Genomic DNA, 18,516 nt, shown 5'->3' with positions numbered 1-18,516 from the left:
TTCTTAAACAATTGGAAATTTATTAAAAAACTTTCCCATGGATCAAACACAAATCGTTTAACTTAAGTTATCACATGTTATAACAAGTTAAACTTTAAACTGAATTGTTGGATTAAACGTTAACTAACTAGTGTTTAAACTTAGATTACCAATTAGATGACATTTGTTCTACCAACCTGTAGTTAAAGATCCATACTTTTTACCATATTGTGTTAATTTTTAATTAGAAAATTGACTTTTAGTTTTTTTATCTATATAAATTTGAACCGATTTGTTTTATCCATCTTTTAGTATGAATGTATGTATGTAAATGTAATTAGTTTTATGAAGTTTTTTAGGTTAGAATTTTTCTGAGATTTTGTTACAACACACAATGAATTTGAAAACATACCTTTAGCTTCACCACGTTCTTCACGTTCTATGGCTTCGCGAGATAAATCTTCATTGTCGAAAAAAACAATTGACGGGGGAAGAACGTTGGCATTATTGATTTTTTGAGAGTGTGGCCACAATTATTTAGTTTTTGTTAATTGTCAACAAATTGCATGAAGTTTTTGTTTATGTTTTTGAAAACAGATTTTGAGTTATGGATGATGTGTAGGAGTTTTATTTTTCAGTGTATTAATAACAAAATGCAACATATAAAAGAAAATAAATATTTTAAAATTAGGAAAGTAATTAAACAAATAAAGCTAAAATTAAAAAAATAAACATTTAATGATGTTGAAAACATAAGTTGAGATAAAGAAGAAACTCAAGCCAAAGTGATGACGTCCTGTTGTTGAAATAATATGGGGGCCAAGAAAGATCATTGATAAGAAATTCGATCTTTAATAGCAAATATTGTGCTGCTGCTTATATTTTTATAGTTTTGTTTATAAATAAGTTTCTATTGCTATTAATACACAAATGTGCGAAAAACAACCTAAATTAGCTTGACAATAGTCTATTCCTGGGTAAACAATAGGTCGAGCATAGTATAATCTTTAGCTTTAATCTAGCCTAAAATCTCTAATGTTGTTTCGTTTATAGTATAATCTAGTTTATAGTCTCTAGTTCTATATCTATAATATAGTCTCTATTCTAGTTTATATTCTAGTCTATATTAGTTTCGTCTATAGTCTAGTCTATAGTGTATTCTATAGTGTAGTCTATAGTATAGTCTATAGTCTAGTCCCTAGTCTAGTCTATAGTCTAGTCTGTCTATAGTCTAGTCTAGTCTATAGTCCATAGTCTAGTCCATATTCTAGTCTATAGTCTATAGTCTAGACTATAGTCTAGTCTAGTCTATAGTATAGTTTATAGTCTAGTTTATAGTCTAGTCTATAGTCTAGTATATAGTCTAGTCTATAGTATAGTCTATAGTCTAGTCTATAGTCTAGTCTAGTCTATAGTCTAGTCTATAGTCTAGTCTATTGTCTAGTCTATAGTCTAGACTATAGTCTAGTCTATAGTATAGTTTATAGTCTACTTTATAGTCTAGTCTATAGTCTAGTATATAGTCTAGTCGTCTATAGTATAGTCTGTAGTCTAGTCTATAGTCTAGTCTATAGTCTAGTCTATAGTCTAGTCTATAGTCTAGTCTATAGTCTAGTCTATAGTCTAGTCTATAGTCTAGTCTATAGTCTAGTCTATAGTCTAGTCTATAGTCTAGTCTATAGTCTAGTCTATAGTCTAGTCTATAGTCTAGTCTATAGTCTAGTCTATAGTCTAGTCTATAGTCTAGTCTGTAGTCTAGTATATAGTTTAGTCTGTAGTCTAGTCTATAGTCTAGTCTATAGTCTATAGTCTAGTCTATAGTCTAGTCTATAGTCTAGTCTATAGTCTAGTCTATAGTGTAGTCTAGTCTATAGTCTAGTCTATAATCTAGTCTATAGTCTAGTCTATAGTCTAGTCTATAGTCTAGTCTATAGTCTAGTCTATAGTCTAGTCTATAGTCTAGTCTATAGTCTAGTCTATAGTCTAGTCTATAGTCTAGTCTATAGTCTAGTCTATAGTCTAGTCTATAGTCTAGTCTATAGTCTAGTCCATAGTCTAGTCTAGTCTAGTCTATAGTCTAGTCTATAGTCTAGTCTATAGTATAGTCTATAGTCTAGTCTATAGTCTACTCTATAGTCTAGTCTATAGTCTAGTCTATAGTCTAGTCTATAGTCTAGTCTATAGTCTAGTCTATAGTCTAGTCTATAGTCTAGTCTATAGTCTAGTCTATAGTCTAGTCTATAATCTAGTCTATAGTCTAGTCTATAGTCTAGTCTAGTATAGTCTAGTCTATAGTCTAGTCTATAGTCTAGTCTATAGTCTAGTCTATAGTCTAGTCTATAGTCTAGTCTATAGTCTAGTCTATAGTCTAGTCTATAGTCTAGTCTATAGTCTAGTCTATAGTCTAGTCTATAGTCTAGTCTATAGTCTAGTCTATAGTCTAGTCTATAGTCTAGTCTATAGTCTAGTCTATAGTCTAGTCTATAGTCTAGTCTATAGTCTAGTCTATAGTCTAGTCTATAGTCTAGTCTATAGTCTAGTCTATAGTCTAGTCTATAGTCTAGTCTATAGTCTAGTCTATAGTCTAGTCTATAGTCTAGTCTATAGTCTAGTCTATAGTCTAGTCTATAGTCTAGTCTATAGTCTAGTCTATAGTCTAGTCTATAGTCTAGTCTATAGTCTAGTCTATAGTCTAGTCTATAGTCTAGTCTATAGTCTAGTCTATAGTCTAGTCTATAGTCTAGTCTATAGTCTAGTCTATAGTCTAGTCTATAGTCTAGTCTATAGTCTAGTCTATAGTCTAGTCTATAGTCTAGTCTATAGTCTAGTCCATAGTCTAGTCTATAGTCTAGTCTCTAGTCTAGTCTATAGTCTAGTCTATAGTCTAGTCTATAGTCTAGTCTATAGTCTAGTCTATAGTCTAGTCTATAGTCTAGTCTATAGTCTAGTCTATAGTCTAGTCTATAGTCTAGTCTATAATCTAGTCTATAGTCTAGTCTATAGTCTAGTCTATAGTCTAGTCTATAGTCTAGTCTATAGTCTAGTCTATAGTCTAGTCTATAGTCTAGTCTATAGTCTAGTCTATAGTCTAGTCTATAGTCTAGTCTATAGTCTAGTCTATAGTCTAGTCTATAGTCTAGTCTATAGTCTAGTCTATAGTCTAGTCTATAGTCTAGTCTATAGTCTAGTCTATAGTCTAGTCTATAGTCTAGTCTATAGTCTAGTCTATAGTCTAGTCTATAGTCTAGTCTATAGTCTAGTCTATAGTCTAGTCTATAGTCTAGTCTATAGTCTAGTCTATAGTCTAGTCTATAGTCTAGTCTATAGTCTAGTCTATAGTCTATAGTCTAGTCTAGTCTAGTCTATAGTCTAGTCTAGTCTAGTCTAGTCTAGTCTAGTCTAGTCTATAGTCTAGTCTAGTCTATAGTCTAGTCTATAGTCTATAGTCTAGTCTATAGTCTATAGTCTATAGTCTAGTCTAGTCTATAGTCTAGTCTAGTCTATAGTCTAGTCTATAGTCTAGTCTATAGTCTAGTCTATAGTCTAGTCTATAGTCTAGTCTATAGACTAGTCTACAATCTTGTCTATAGTCTAGTCTGTAGTCTTATCTCCAATCTCATCTATAGTCTACTATATCATCTAGTATATAGTCTAATCTGTAGACTAGTTTATAGTCTGGTCTATAGTCCATTCTATAGTCTAGTCTATAGTCTTTTCTAATGTCTTTTCTATATTCTACTCTATAGTCTATTATAGAGTCTACTCTATAGTCTAGTCTGTAGTCTCGTCTTAATTCTATAAATCATTTGGATTTCTAAAGACTATTTAAAACTTTCATACAAATACCTAAAGGTCTCTACAAAATGCCCCTTGCTGCAAAAGTAATCGAATGACAACAAATTTTGTGAGGTTAGAAACCAGTAAACATATAGAAAAAAACGAAGACCTTCAAAGCCATTCCTTTTTCAAATAGAAGCAAAAAATTAACAAAATTTTATGCCATTTTTAGTTGCCACAACAAATAAACAAAGCAACCAAAACCCAGTGTATTCATAAAACTTACCCAGGGGAACAGTAGGAACATGGGGAGAAACTTCAGCGGGTTTTAAAGTGGTAGCCAAGGGGGTCTGAGGTCCGTTAACCAAAACTTCACCCAAATAGTTGAGCAGTTTTTGAGCACGATTTTGTGAGTGGCGGAACTTGAACAGTTGAGGATGTTCATCAATGAAGTAGGTATCGAGAACACCGTGAAGGAATTTTTGATTTTCCAAGACGTTCAACAAGAAGGGGATGTTGGTTTTGACACCACGAATACGGAATTCACGCAAGGCACGGTTCATCTTGGAGGCAGAGCTTTGTAAATCGGTGGCATGAGAGATGATTTTGACTAGTAGGGAATCGTAGTAGGGAGAGATGATGGCACCAGCAAAGGCGGAGGCACTGTCCAAACGGATACCCATACCCTCACCGGAACGGAATACTTCAATACGACCGGTGCTAGGTTGGAATTCGTTGGCGGGATCTTCAGTGGTGACACGACATTGGATGGCATAGCCACGGGGTTGAATCTTTTCCTGGGTATAGCCAAGTTCGGGCAAAGTCATACCTTCAGCAACACGGATTTGTGATTGCACCAAATCGATGCCAGTGATTTCTTCAGTTACTGTGTGCTCTACTTGCAAACGAGCATTGACTTCAATGAAATAGAAGTTACCCGATTCATCGCACAAGAATTCCACAGTACCGGCATTTTCATAACCAACATGTTTGGCCAAACGTACAGCAGCTTCAGTCATTTTATCACGCACCTCCTTAGGCAAACGGGGAGCAGGAGCAATTTCCACTACCTTTTGATGACGACGTTGCACGGAACAATCACGTTCATACAAATGCACTACATTACCAGCCTTATCACCCAACAATTGTACCTCAATGTGACGAGGACGTTCAATGAACTTTTCAATAAACATGGCACCATTACCGAAAGCAGCCTTAGCTTCTGAACTGGCACGTTCAAACATCTCCTCAACTTCATCCATTTTACGTACGACACGCATACCACGACCGCCACCACCATAGGCAGCCTTAAAGATTACAGGAAGACCATGTTTCTTACAGAATTCAACAGCTTCTTCTTTAGTCGTGACAGGACCATCAGTACCGGGTACAATGGGTACACCAGCTTCGATGGCAGCAATACGAGCAGCAACTTTGTCACCCATCTGTTGGACAACCGTGGGAGAGGGACCAATGAAACGAAGACCAGCATCGATGACAGCCTGAGCAAAATCACTACGTTCTGAAAGGAAACCATAACCGGGATGCACAGCATCTACATCGTTCTCCTTACAGACACGAATAATTTCAGGAATGCTTAAATAGGCTTCAACTGGTGGCAAACCCTTGCCCACCAAATAGGCTTCATCGGCCTTTTGACGATGCATGTGCATTTTATCTTGTTCGGAATAAATGGCCACCGATTTGATGCCCAATTCGGTACAGGCACGGAAAACACGAATAGCAATTTCACCACGATTCGCCACCAATACAGAGCGAATGGGTTTGTATTCAACCTGGGCGAGGAGAGAAAAAAGAGTTATAGAAACAATTTATAAGATTAGTAATTTCAAGACCCTGTTCTGAACAGGTTTGGATAGCTAAAATTTAAAGTTTTTTTTTTCGATATTTACCTGTGTAGAATAAGCATTTTTGTTATATAAATAGACACGGACTCGGGGGGCAGTCTGCCGTAAAGACTTGAAGGCGTTATGGGCAACTCCGAACAACATCTTTATGCTTTATTCAAATCTAAAAATAAAGAAATTTAAATATATTTAATAAGAATTTGTTAAAAAGGGAGATTAAGATAATAAAACAAATTTCCCGGATTAAAAATGTCCACTATGCTGGAGCATAGTGAGTTTAACGAATGGTTAAATGATCGTCAACTAACTAAAGAAAACATGTGTTCTAAATAAAAGTGTATGCATGCTGATCAACAGCGATCATTAATTTCTACTTTTCCTTATAGAATATGTCAGTCACATGATCATTTAGTAATAAACGTGTTTTCAATTTGTTTGCATGTTTTAAATAAATTTTTTGGCCTTAAAAATGCATTTTATTTAACTTGAACTTGAAAAATGTTACGATTTTGAAATGATCAGACAAAGTGTGCGTTTTTTTATAAAAAAAAAAAATCATTCCTTGTTCTCGTGCATATTATTCAACCGGTTTAATTTAATATTTAAGAAATTGTAATATAAAAAGTATTAAACAGAATACTAAATATAAAAAAAGGAATGTCTCAATATTCCAATATTCCGATCTCTTTTGCCACGGATAATCTATTCTACTACATTTCTATAATTACTACTTTAATTTACACCATTCTTTAGTTACACCTTTTTCGAATAGAACCTAATCCTAGACAAGCAATAATTTACAAAACTTACTTAGTTATTTTTAGTCTTAAAAACTACAATTTTGCCATAAATTATTAGGAGTCTTATTTACAATATCCTTGTCTTAACAAATGTTAAGAAAAGAAATGTAAAATTTATAACAATTGTTTAGTCCAACCCTTGTAAATGTCTTAACAGTAATTACAACCTGTACAATATGTATTTGATGAGGACACTCCCAACTTTAAGAAACCTTTACCAATCACTTCAGTAAATATTGGTGTAAAGAAGAGAGTAAAACCAATATCTTCATAAAGGTTCAATAAATAAAAGTGCATAGTAGAAATGTAAACAAAGTATGGGTTACAGTGGGTGACAAAAAGAATACTAGCTAACAAAATTATAGGCAAACGGAATGATTTTAAGTGAGAAAATTCTAATAATAGTCCCGACTATGTAAACTAAACTATAGTCCAGACTATAGACTAGAATTTAGTCTTGACTATATACTAGGCTATAAACTACACTATAGACTAGACTATAGACTACACTATAGACTACACTATAGGCTAGACTATAGACTAGACTATAGACTAGACTGTAGACTAGACTGTAGACTAGTGTATATATTAGACTATACTATACTACAGACTGTACTATAATATAGACTAGATTAAAGTCCAGACTATAGACTAGATTATACTCTAGACTATAGACTAGATTATAGTCCAGACTATAGACTAGATTATAGTCTAGACTATAGACTAGCTTATAGTCCAGACTATAGACTAGGTTATAGTCCTGACTATAGTCCAGACTATAGACTAGAATACAGTTCAGATTATAGGCTAGACTATAGTCCAGACTATAGTCTAGACTATAGTTCAGACTATAGACCAAAATATAGTTCAGACTATAGTCTAGACTATAGTCTAGACTATAGTTCAGACTATAGACCAAAATATAGTTCAGACTATAGTCTAGACTATAATCCAGACTATTGACTAGACTATAGTCCAGACTAAAGACATAGACTATAGAATAGACTATAGACTAGACTATATAGTCTAGCCTATAATCTGAACTGTATTCTAGTCTATAGTCTGGACTATAGTCAGGACAATAACCTAGTCTATAGTCTGGACTATAAGCTTGTCTATAGTCTGGAATATAATCTAGTCTATAGTCTAGAGTATACTCTAGTCTATAGTCTGGACTATAATCTAGTCTATAGTATAGACTATAATCTAGTCTATAGTCTGGACTATAATCTAGTCTATAGTCTGGACTATAGTCTAGTCTATAGTCTAGTCCAGGGGTCGGCAAACTACGGCTCGCGAGCCAAATGTGGCTCTTTGGATGTGGAGCTGTGGCTCTTTAGTTTCATAGACATATTTTATTTATATATTTTAAAATCTTTCCGATTCGATTAGCGAGCAATATATTAACTTTTTAACTTTGCTTAATCGTTCTGTACATGAGCAAAACAAAAGCAAATACATTTTGAGTGAGGAAAAAAGAAAACAACACAATTAGCTTTTCGCTCATTTCCTTGCTTTTATTTGCCCTTACAATCGTACATTTGAGAATAAATTCTCATTGAGCCAATTGGAATTGGATTGGATCTCTAGAAATGATCAATTTAAAAAGTAAAGCCTTTTGTTGTGGAAAATTGTCAAAGTTTAAAAGAAAGTTGGAAGAGTTACGTAAGAAGCCAACTAACAAATGAAAATTTAGAGTAATTTTTTAAACTTTAAACAACAATTCCTTTTCCATTGTGAGTAACCTTTAACATTGCGAGTAATCAATTAATAATTTGATTGTTTTAATCATCAACTTAATTGGTTTTTAATAAATTTTCTTCCAAACAAACTAAATAATTTGATTAATAAATTAATAAAATTAGATGTTATATTTATTAAATATTTAATTTATACAATTAATGAATTAATCAAATTTAAATTATGTCTCAATTATTGATATTAATTGTTCTGATTAATTCGTTATTTAAAAAAAAAAAAGTATTTTTTAATTTTTTTACAAATTTGATAATTGATATCATCATTTTGGTGATAGGTGCAAAACTTGCTTGATACAATTATTTTGATAATTGAAACATATTTTCAGTTTTTTCTGTGTAATTTATTAATAATGTGGAGAGTTTGGATACAGCTAAATACTAAAAATTTGGTATATTTAAAAACTTTAAACTTTAATCTTTTTTTAAACAATTTTATATTTTTTGCACGCTTTCTATAAAAGGGTGCCAAAAAATTTAAAATTTTTAAATATTGCACGTTTTAATGACAGTGGTCTATGAAAGATTGATATTTTTATGACATGAAATTTTTGACTATAAATAAGGGACCAGAAAGCGTATTATGGATTCATCGTTACAAAATTTGGTAATGTGATTTTGGATCCTATAAAACTTGTTTGTGTTGATTTTCATCACTATACTTGTATTTTAGCCTGTTGTATGTCGTACCTTCGTTTTCGAAAGTGGACTCTATATGGGGAGTAGGGTCAATTTTGAATCCATCATTATTAAATTTCAGTTCACCACTATGCTGGTGCTATTAAGCCTGTTTTGAGCGTTAAAGTTATTTCCTAAAGAGTAATTTACACTGTATTATAGCAAATGCCTTTTAAATTATATAACTGTCGCCCCACTCTAATAAATTTATATATCTTTATATAACAAGTGTTAAAAAAAACGCATTCGAATGGTCCATAAAAATTCAAAAAGTATTTGTAGTCAAAAATCTATAAGAAAGATTCCTTATAGAATCGTCTTGTAGATAATTAAACAAAAAATATGTTTTTGAAGTGAATTCATAAAGTATTTGTAATTTTTTAATAAACAAACATTTTGTGGCTCTTTTAAAACCCATGTTTTGTAAACTGTAAATTTTGGCTCTTCCGACTCAAAAGTTTGCCGACCCCTGGTCTAGTCTGTAGTCTAGTCTATTGTCTAGTCTATAGTCTAGTCTATAGTCTAGTCTATAGTCTAGTCTATAGTCTAGTCTATAGTCTAGTCTATAGTCTAGTCTATAGTCTAGTCTATAGTCTAGTCTATAGTCTAGTCTATAGTCTAGTCTATAGTCTAGTCTATAGTCTAGTCTATAGTCTAGTCTATAGTCTAGTCTATAGTCTAGTCTATAGTCTAGTCTATAGTCTAGTCTATAGTCTAGTCTATAGTCTAGTCTATAGTCTAGTCTATAGTCTAGTCTATAGTCTAGTCTATAGTCTAGTCTATAGTCTAGTCTATAGTCTAGTCTATAGTCTAGTCTATAGTCTAGTCTATAGTCTAGTCTATAGTCTAGTCTATAGTCTAGTCTATAGTCTAGTCTATAGTCTAGTCTATAGTCTAGTCTATAGTCTAGTCTATAGTCTAGTCTATAGTCTAGTCTATAGTCTAGTCTATAGTCTAGTCTATAGTCTAGTCTATAGTCTAGTCTATAGTCTAGTCTATAGTCTAGTCTATAGTCTAGTCTATAGTCTAGTCTATAGTCTAGTCTATAGTCTAGTCTATAGTCTAGTCTATAGTCTAGTCTATAGTCTAGTCTATAGTCTAGTCTATAGTCTAGTCTATAGTTTAGTCTATAGTCTAGTCTATAGTCTAGTCCATAGTCTAGTCTATAGTCTAGTCTATAGTCTAGTCTATAGTCTAGTCTCTAGTCTATAGTCTAATCTGTAGTCTAGTCTATAGTCTAGTCTATAGTCTAGTCTGTAGTCTAGTCTATGGTCTTGTCTATAGTCTAGTCTGTAGTCTAGTCTATAGTCTAGTCTATAGTCTGGTCTATAGTCTAGTCTATAGTCTAGTCTATAGTCTAGTTTATAGTCTAGTCTATAGTCTATCTCTAGTCTAGTCTATAGTCTAGTCTATAGTCTAGTCTATAGTCTAGTCTATAGTCTAGTCTATAGTCTAGTCTATAGTCTAGTCTATAGTCTAGTCTATAGTCTAGTCTATAGTCTGGTCTATAGTCTAGTCTATAGTCTGGTCTATAGTCTAGTCTATAGTCTAGTCTATAGTCTAGTCTATAGTCTAGTCTATAGTCTAGTCTATAGTCTAGTCTATAGTCTAGTCTATAGTCTAGTCTATAGTCTAGTCTATAGTCTAGTCTATAGTCTAGTCTATAGTCTAGTCTATAGTCTAGTCTATAGTCTAGTCTATAGTCTAGTCTATAGTCTAGTCTATAGTCTAGTCTATAGTCTAGTCTATAGTCTAGTCTATAGTCTAGTCTATAGTCTAGTCTATAGTCTGGTCTATAGTCTGGTCTATAGTCTAGTCTATAGTCTAGTCTATAGTCTGGTCTATAGTCTAGTCTATAGTCTAATCTGTAGTCTAGTCTATAGTCTAGTCTATAGTCTAGTCTATAGTCTAGTCTATAGTCTAGTCTATAGTCTGGTCTATAGTCTAGTCTATAGTCTGGTCTATAGTCTAGTCTATAGTCTAGTCTATAGTCTAGTCTATAGTCTAGTCTATAGTCTAGTCTATAGTCTAGTCTATCTAGTCTATAGTCTAGTCTATAGTCTAGTCTGTAGTCTAGTCTATAGTCTAGTCTATAGTCTAATCTATAGTCTAATCTATAGTCTAGTCTATAGTCTAGTCTATAGTCTAATCCATAGTCTAGTCTACTATAGACTAGACTAAACTATAGTCCAGACTATAGGCTAGACTATAGTTGAGACTATAGACAAGACTAGACTATAGTCCAGACTATAGACTAGACTGTAGACTAAACTATAGTCTAGTCTATAGTCTAGTCTATAGTCTAGTCTATAGTCTAGTCTATAGTCTAGTCTATAGTCTGGTCTATAGTCTAGTCTATAGTCTGGTCTATAGTCTAGTGTATAGTCTAGTCTATAGTCTAGTCTATAGTCTAGTCTATAGTCTAGTCTATAGTCTAGTCTATAGTCTAGTCTATAGTCTAGTCTATAGTCTAGTCTATAGTCTAGTCTATAGTCTAGTCTATAGTCTAGTCTATAGTCTAGTCTATAGTCTAGTCTATAGTCTAGTCTATAGTCTAGTCTATAGTCTAGTCTATAGTCTAGTCTATAGTCTAGTCTATAGTCTAGTCTATAGTCTAGTCTATAGTCTGGTCTATAGTCTGGTCTATAGTCTAGTCTATAGTCTAGTCTATAGTCTGGTCTATAGTCTAGTCTATAGTCTAATCTGTAGTCTAGTCTATAGTCTAGTCTATAGTCTAGTCTATAGTCTAGTCTATAGTCTAGTCTATAGTCTAGTCTATAGTCTAGTCTATAGTCTAGTCTATAGTCTAGTCTATAGTCTAGTCTATAGTCTAGTCTATAGTCTGGTCTATAGTCTAGTCTATAGTCTGGTCTATAGTCTAGTATATAGTCTGGTCTATAGTCTAGTCTATAGTCTAGTCTATAGTCTAGTCTATAGTCTTGTCTATAGTCTAGTCTATAGTCTAGTCTATAGTCTAGTCTATAGTCTAGTCTATAGTCTAGTCTATAGTCTAGTCTATAGTCTAGTCTATAGTCTAGTCTATAGTCTAGTCTATAGTCTAGTCTATAGTCTAGTCTATAGTTTAGTCTATAGTCTAGTCTATAGTCTAGTCTATAGTCTAGTCTATAGTCTAGTCTATAGTCTAGTCTATAGTCTAGTCTATAGTCTAGTCTATAGTTTAGTCTATAGTCTAGTCTATAGTTTAGTCTATAGTCTAGTCTATAGTCTAGTCCATAGTCTAGTCTATAGTCTAGTCTATAGTCTAGTTTATAGTCTAGTCTGTAGTCTAGTCTATAGTCTAGTCTATAGTCTAGTCTGTAGTCTAGTCTATAGTCTATTCTATAGTCTGGTCTATAGTCTAGTCTATAGTCTAGTCTATAGTCTAGTCTATAGTCTAGTCTATAGTCTAGTCTTTAGTCTAGTCTATAGTCTAGTCTGTAGTCTAGTCTATGGTCTTGTCTATAGTCTAGTCTGTAGTCTAGTCTATAGTCTAGTCTATAGTCTAGTCTATAGTCTAGTCTGTAGTCTAGTCTATAGTCTAGTATATAGTCTAGTCTATAGTCTAGTATATAGTCTAGTCTATAGTCTAGTCTATAGTCTAATCTATAGTCTAATCTATAGTCTAGTCTATAGTCTAGTCTATAGTCTAATCCATAGTCTAGTCTACTATAGACTAGACTAAACTATAGTCCAGACTATAGGCTAGACTATAGTTGAGACTATAGACAAGACTAGACTATAGTCCAGACTATAGACTAGACTGTAGACTAAACTATACACTAGACTAAAAATAAATTTGTCTATTCCTAATTTCTGTCAATATTAAGTTCCCCCTTAATCTTTCTCAATTATATTTATGACACTAATTGATATGTTTCCTAATTAGTAAATAGAAATTATAATCTTATCAATCCACTTATTTTACAACTATAAAAAAATTTCCTTTGAATTCATAACTTAAGATACCAAAAACAATCTCAATAAATCACTCGTTGTTTAAGCATAAAAATTATTCCATTTACTGCAATTATGATGAAAATACAATTGTGAATGATTATCAACAACATTCACAATTATTAGTGTGAGTAATGAAATTAACACTTTTATTTTAATTGTTATTATTTGTAAATTAAAATGCTGGGATTTTTTTTAATAGAAAAAAAAACTACTACTATTATTTAGATATATCAAGAAATAAAAAATTAAATGGCGTTAATTATTTATTTATTGACGACTTTATTATGTTTACACTTAATATTTGCCGGCTATATATTTACTTATTATTTATTATTTGTTTATTTTGCCTGGTCTCTACTATAGCAAAAATATATATAATTGTTTAAAAAAAATAAACAATAAAGTAATAATAAATAATATATTTGATGTTAAATATAAATAAATACATGTATGCACAACGAGTATTTATGGTGAATTGTCAAGGTTTTTGGCGCTTAAAAGAGTTCATTGAACGTCTAAAAACAAAATTGTGTTAAAAAACGATTAGTCAAATATGAAAGACAAAATGTGTTTAAAAAGGAAAAAATAATTTAAAGAAATCTACATAATTGTTTGAACGCAAAATAATTTTAATAAATTTAATTTAATATTAATGATTTGAGAACCTATAAGTTCATCCCCAGACCACAGTCGAGACTATATTTAGATATCCAGATTATGAGTAAATAAATTTAATTGAATAATTTATAGATAAAACTATGGTCCCGACTATAGACTAGACTATAGACTAGACTATAGACTAGACTATAGAGTAGACTATAGACTAGATTATAGACTAGACTATAGACTAGACTATAGACTAGACTATAGACTAGACTATAGACTAGACTATAGACTAGTCTATAGACTAGACTATAGACTAGACTATAGACTAGACTATAGACTGGACTATAGACTAGACTATAGACTAGACTATAGACTATACTATAGACTAGACTATAGACTAGACTATAGACTATACTATAGACTAGACTATAGACTAGACTATAGACTAGACTATAGCCTAGACTAGACTATAGACTAGACTATAGACTAGACTATAGACTAGACTATAGACTAGACTATAGACTAGACTATAGACTAGACTAAAGACTAGACTATAGACTAGACTATAGACTAGACTATAGACTAGACTATAGACTAGACTATAGACTAGACTATAGACTAGACTATAGACTAGACTATACACTAGACTATAGACTAGACTATAGACTAGACTATAGACTAGACTATAGACTAGACTATAGACTAGACTATAGACTAGACTATAGACTAGACTATAGACTAGACTATAGACTAGACTATAGACTAGACCATAGACTAGACTATGGACTAGACTATAGACTAGACTATAGACTAAACAATAGACTATTAGTAAAATATAGACTAGACTATAGTCTAGACTGCAGACTAAACTATAGTCTAGACTGTAGACTAAACTATAGTATAGACCAGACTATAGATAAGATTATAAACTAAACTATAGACTAGACTATAGACTAGACTATAGACTAGACTATAGACTAGACTATAGACTAGACTATAGACTAGACTATAGACTAGACTATAGACTAGACTATAGACTAGACTATAGACTAGACTATAGACTAGACTATAGACTAGACTATAGACTAGACTATAGACTAGACTATAGACTAGACTATAGACTAGACTATAGACTAGACTATAGACTAGACTATAGACTAGACTATAGACTAGACTATAGACTAGACTATAGACTAGACTATAGACTAGACTATAGACTAGACTATAGACTATACTATAGACTAGACTATAGACTAGACTATAGACTATACTATAGACTATACTATAGACTAGACTATAGACTACAGACTAAACTATAGACTATTAGTAAACTATAGACTGGACTATTGATTAGACTATAGACTAGACTATAGACTAGACTATAGACTAGACTATAGACTAGACTATAGACTAGACTATAGACTAGACTATAGACTAGACTATAGACTAGACTATAGACTAGACTATAGACTAGACTATAGACTAGACTATAGACTAGACTATAGATTAGACTATAGACTCGACTATAGACTAGACTAAACTATAGACTAGGCTATTGACTAGACTATTGACTAGACTATAGACTAGACTAGACTGTAGATTTGACTATAGACTAGACTATTGACTAGAGTATAGACTAGACTATAGGCTAGACTGTAGATTTTACTATAGTCTAGGCTATAGACTATACTATAGTCTGGACTGTAGTATAGTCTATAGACTATTTAGGTATACAGTCCTGACTATAGTTAGGTGTACAGTCCCGACTATAGTTAAGTGTATAGTTTAGACTATAGTAAAGTATATAGTCTGGAGTATAGTTAAGTCTATTGTCCATTCTATAGTTAACTTCATAGTCCAGACTATACTTAAGTCTATAGCATAGTCTATAGTCTAAACTATGGAAAATAAGTTAAAAGTTCAAAGTCTTTTCGTAATTGCTAAATTTTACTATCAGAAATTATTCGAGTCAATCAATTACTTATCAAATTCCTGGCTATAAAAAAAAGTGTGGCAAAATTTTAAAATCACCATTTAGTTTATCGTAATCACCCTTTTTTTGTAGCGATAAGTTATCGTTAAATTAAAATTAATTAAGAATTAATTCTTTTAGAGCACCCTAAAGATAAAGTGCGGCTAGAATGCAAGACAAATACTATTTTAATAGAATTGCAAAAACAGATTTTTATTTTATAATAGTTTTACTAAATCACGTCACTATTCGTGATTCCGTAAAAATTAATTCGATAGTTAATTTCGATTTTTAATTAAAACAAGACAAAAATGTCAGTTTAAAATGAGAGAGGGAGAGAGGAATAATTTAACAATAATGATGACATTTAATGAAAGTCCAATTATTATTATTATTTTTATATTTTTTTTTTTTTAATTAAACATTATTTAATTGATAACCTTAGAAAATAGTGTACAAATAAACAATTTTATGAGCGAAAAATATCGCTTGTGGAACAAACATTTTAATGCGTCAATAAGTTATTAAAAGCCATTAAAAAGTTGGCAACTCTTGTGATAAGACTTAATCAAATCTATAGATTATTATTATATACTTAATATTATATAAATTTATGTGCACCATTTTATATAAGACCATCCCCCTTAATGATTAAAATTTTTATAGCGGTCAAACACATTTTGAATATTTAATTTTGAACATGACTTTGCTAATTATAAAAGATCTTTTTTCTTAACTAAAAATAAATACGAATATCAAGTTTTTTTCCATAATTCTTTGGCTAGACTTTTTAAAAGTCACCATAAAAATGTAGATAAGTTTTTTTTTTCTTCTTTCAACTTGTTTTCTTGTTATCTCACATTTAAAATAAACAAATTTAATTGTACATAAATATGTATAAGACGAGCCCCCCTATATTTTCAAGAGGTATGTGTGCAAAAGTTTGATGTGTGTGTGGGGGGCTCTTTTGCCATTCTTTTATGTCCCCACTTGTTTGTTGAATTATCATAATTTTTAAATTAAATTTTTGTTTCTGTTCGTACTTTAGACTTTTTATGCGATTTTTTTTTATTTACTTTTTATATTTTGGAACAAAAATGGCGCGTGTTACAAAGGAAGTGTGAATAGGCGAAAATATTGAAATTTGTTTTTATTTATTTAAATATATTGGAATCTGTAAATTAAAAACGTAAATAAACGTGTCAGATAAATAATTTAATATGTAGATCTGTTCGGTTGCTGGATAAAAATAATTGTTTTTTTATTATTAAACTCAATTTCGAATTCTATTTTTGGGTTCCAATTATCGTCTGTGGTCTAGAATATAGTATAGGCTGTAGACTAGAATATGGTCTGGACTATATACTAGACTAAAATCTGGACTATAGACTAATCTGAAGTCTAAACAATAGACCTTTCTATAGCCTGGATTATATTATATTTTTGACTAGAATAGTCTAGAATATAGAATAGTCTATAGTCTACTATAGACAACTCTATAATCTGGTCTATAGGCTATTCTATAGTCTAGACTATAGGCTATTCTATAGTCTAGACTATAGACTATTCTATAGTCTGGACTATAGACTATTCTATAGTCTGGACTATAGACTATTCTATAGTCTGGACTATAGACTATTCTATAGTCTGGACTATAGACTATTCTATAGTCTGGACTATAGACTATTCTATAGTCTGGACTATAGACTATTCTATAGTCTGGACTATAGACTATTCTATAGTCTGGACTATAGACTATTCTATAGTCTGGACTATAGACTATTCTATAGTCTGGACTATAGACTATTCTATAGTCTGGACTATAGACTATTCTATAGTCTGGACTATAGACTATTCTATAGTCTGGACTATAGACTATTCTATAGTCTGGACTATAACTATTCTATAGTCTGGACTATTCTATAGTCTGGACTATAGACTATTCTATAGTCTGGACTATAGACTATTCTATAGTCTGGACTATAGACTATTCTATAGTCTGGACTATAGACTATTCTATAGTCTGGACTATAGACTATTCTATAGTCTGGACTATAGACTATTCTATAGTCTGGACTATAGACTATTCTATAAGTCTGGACTATAGACTATTCTATAGTCTGGACTATAGACTATTCTATAGTCTGGACTATAGACTATTCTATAGTCTGGACTATAGACTATTCTATAGTCTGGACTATAGACTATTCTATAGTCTGGACTATAGACTATTCTATAGATTGGACTATTGACTATTCTATAGTTTGGACTATAGACTATTCTATAGTCTGAACTATAGACTATTTTATAGTCTGGACTATAGACTATTATATAGTCTGGACTATAGACTACTCTACAGTCTGGCCTATATAATATTCTATAGTCTGGACTATAGACTATTCTATAGTCTGGACTATAGACAACTCTATAATCAGGACTATAGAATATTCTAAAGTCTGGACTATTCTATAGACTATTCTATAGTCTGGACTATAGACTATTCTATAGTCTGGACTATAGATTATTCTATAGTCTGGACTATAGACTATTCTATAGTCTGGACTATAGACTATTCTATAGTCTGGACTATAGACTATTCTATAGTCTGGACTATAGACTATTCTACAGTCTGGACTATAGACTATTCTATAGTCTGGACTATAGACTATTCTATAGTCTGTACTATAGACTATTCTATAGTCTAGACTATAGACTATTCTATAGTCTGGACTATAGACTATTCTATAGTCTGGACTATAGACTATTCTATAGTCTGGACTATAAACTATTCTATAGTCTGGACTATAGACTATTCTATAGTCTGGACTATAGACTATTCTATAGTCTGGACTATAGACTATTCTATAGTCTGGACAATAGACTATTCTATAGTCTGGACTATAGACTATTCTATAGTCTGAACTATAGACTATTCTATAGTCTGAACTATAGACTATTCTATAGTCTGAACTATAGACTATTCTATAGTCTGGACTATAGACTATTCTATAGTCTGGACTATAGACTATTCTATAGTCTGGACTATAGACTATTCTATAGTCTGGACTATAGACTATTCTATAGTCTGGACTATAGACTATTCTATAGTCTGGACTATAGAC

General features: G+C 31.7%; 2 protein-coding genes across 7 annotated transcripts in view; one reads left to right on the top strand and one right to left on the bottom strand.

The window, feature by feature from the left end:
- The window catches only part of LOC119607407 (pyruvate carboxylase, mitochondrial), an 88,864-nt gene that overhangs the window by 6,869 nt on the left and 63,479 nt on the right, over positions 1 to 18,516 (bottom strand). For 3 of the 5 annotated variants that reach the window (XM_037961294.1, XM_037961291.1, XM_037961292.1), the window contains 3 exons: positions 5,670 to 5,787; positions 4,043 to 5,552; positions 392 to 439 (listed from right to left, as the gene is read on the bottom strand). In XM_037961294.1, the coding sequence (XP_037817222.1) occupies positions 392 to 439; positions 4,043 to 5,552; positions 5,670 to 5,768 (1,657 nt within the window). In that variant the 5' untranslated portion in view covers positions 5,769 to 5,787. Of the gene's footprint in view, positions 1 to 391; positions 440 to 4,042; positions 5,553 to 5,669; positions 5,790 to 16,455; positions 16,470 to 18,516 lie in introns of all 5 variants that reach the window. The other 2 variants (XM_037961293.1, XM_037961295.1) reach the window with 2 other exon arrangements.
- Positions 1 to 18,516, top strand: part of LOC119607410 (arylsulfatase J) — a 71,788-nt gene that overhangs the window by 20,197 nt on the left and 33,075 nt on the right. The gene's annotated exons all lie outside the window — the stretch shown is intronic.

This window comes from Lucilia sericata, unplaced genomic scaffold (genome assembly GCF_015586225.1).
Source record: "Lucilia sericata isolate MDLA Ls3-8-SP2 unplaced genomic scaffold, ASM1558622v1 Contig000692F_arrow, whole genome shotgun sequence".
In the NCBI taxonomy this organism is placed as follows: domain Eukaryota; kingdom Metazoa; phylum Arthropoda; class Insecta; order Diptera; family Calliphoridae; genus Lucilia; species Lucilia sericata.
This window is presented reverse-complemented; position numbering and strand designations above follow the sequence as displayed.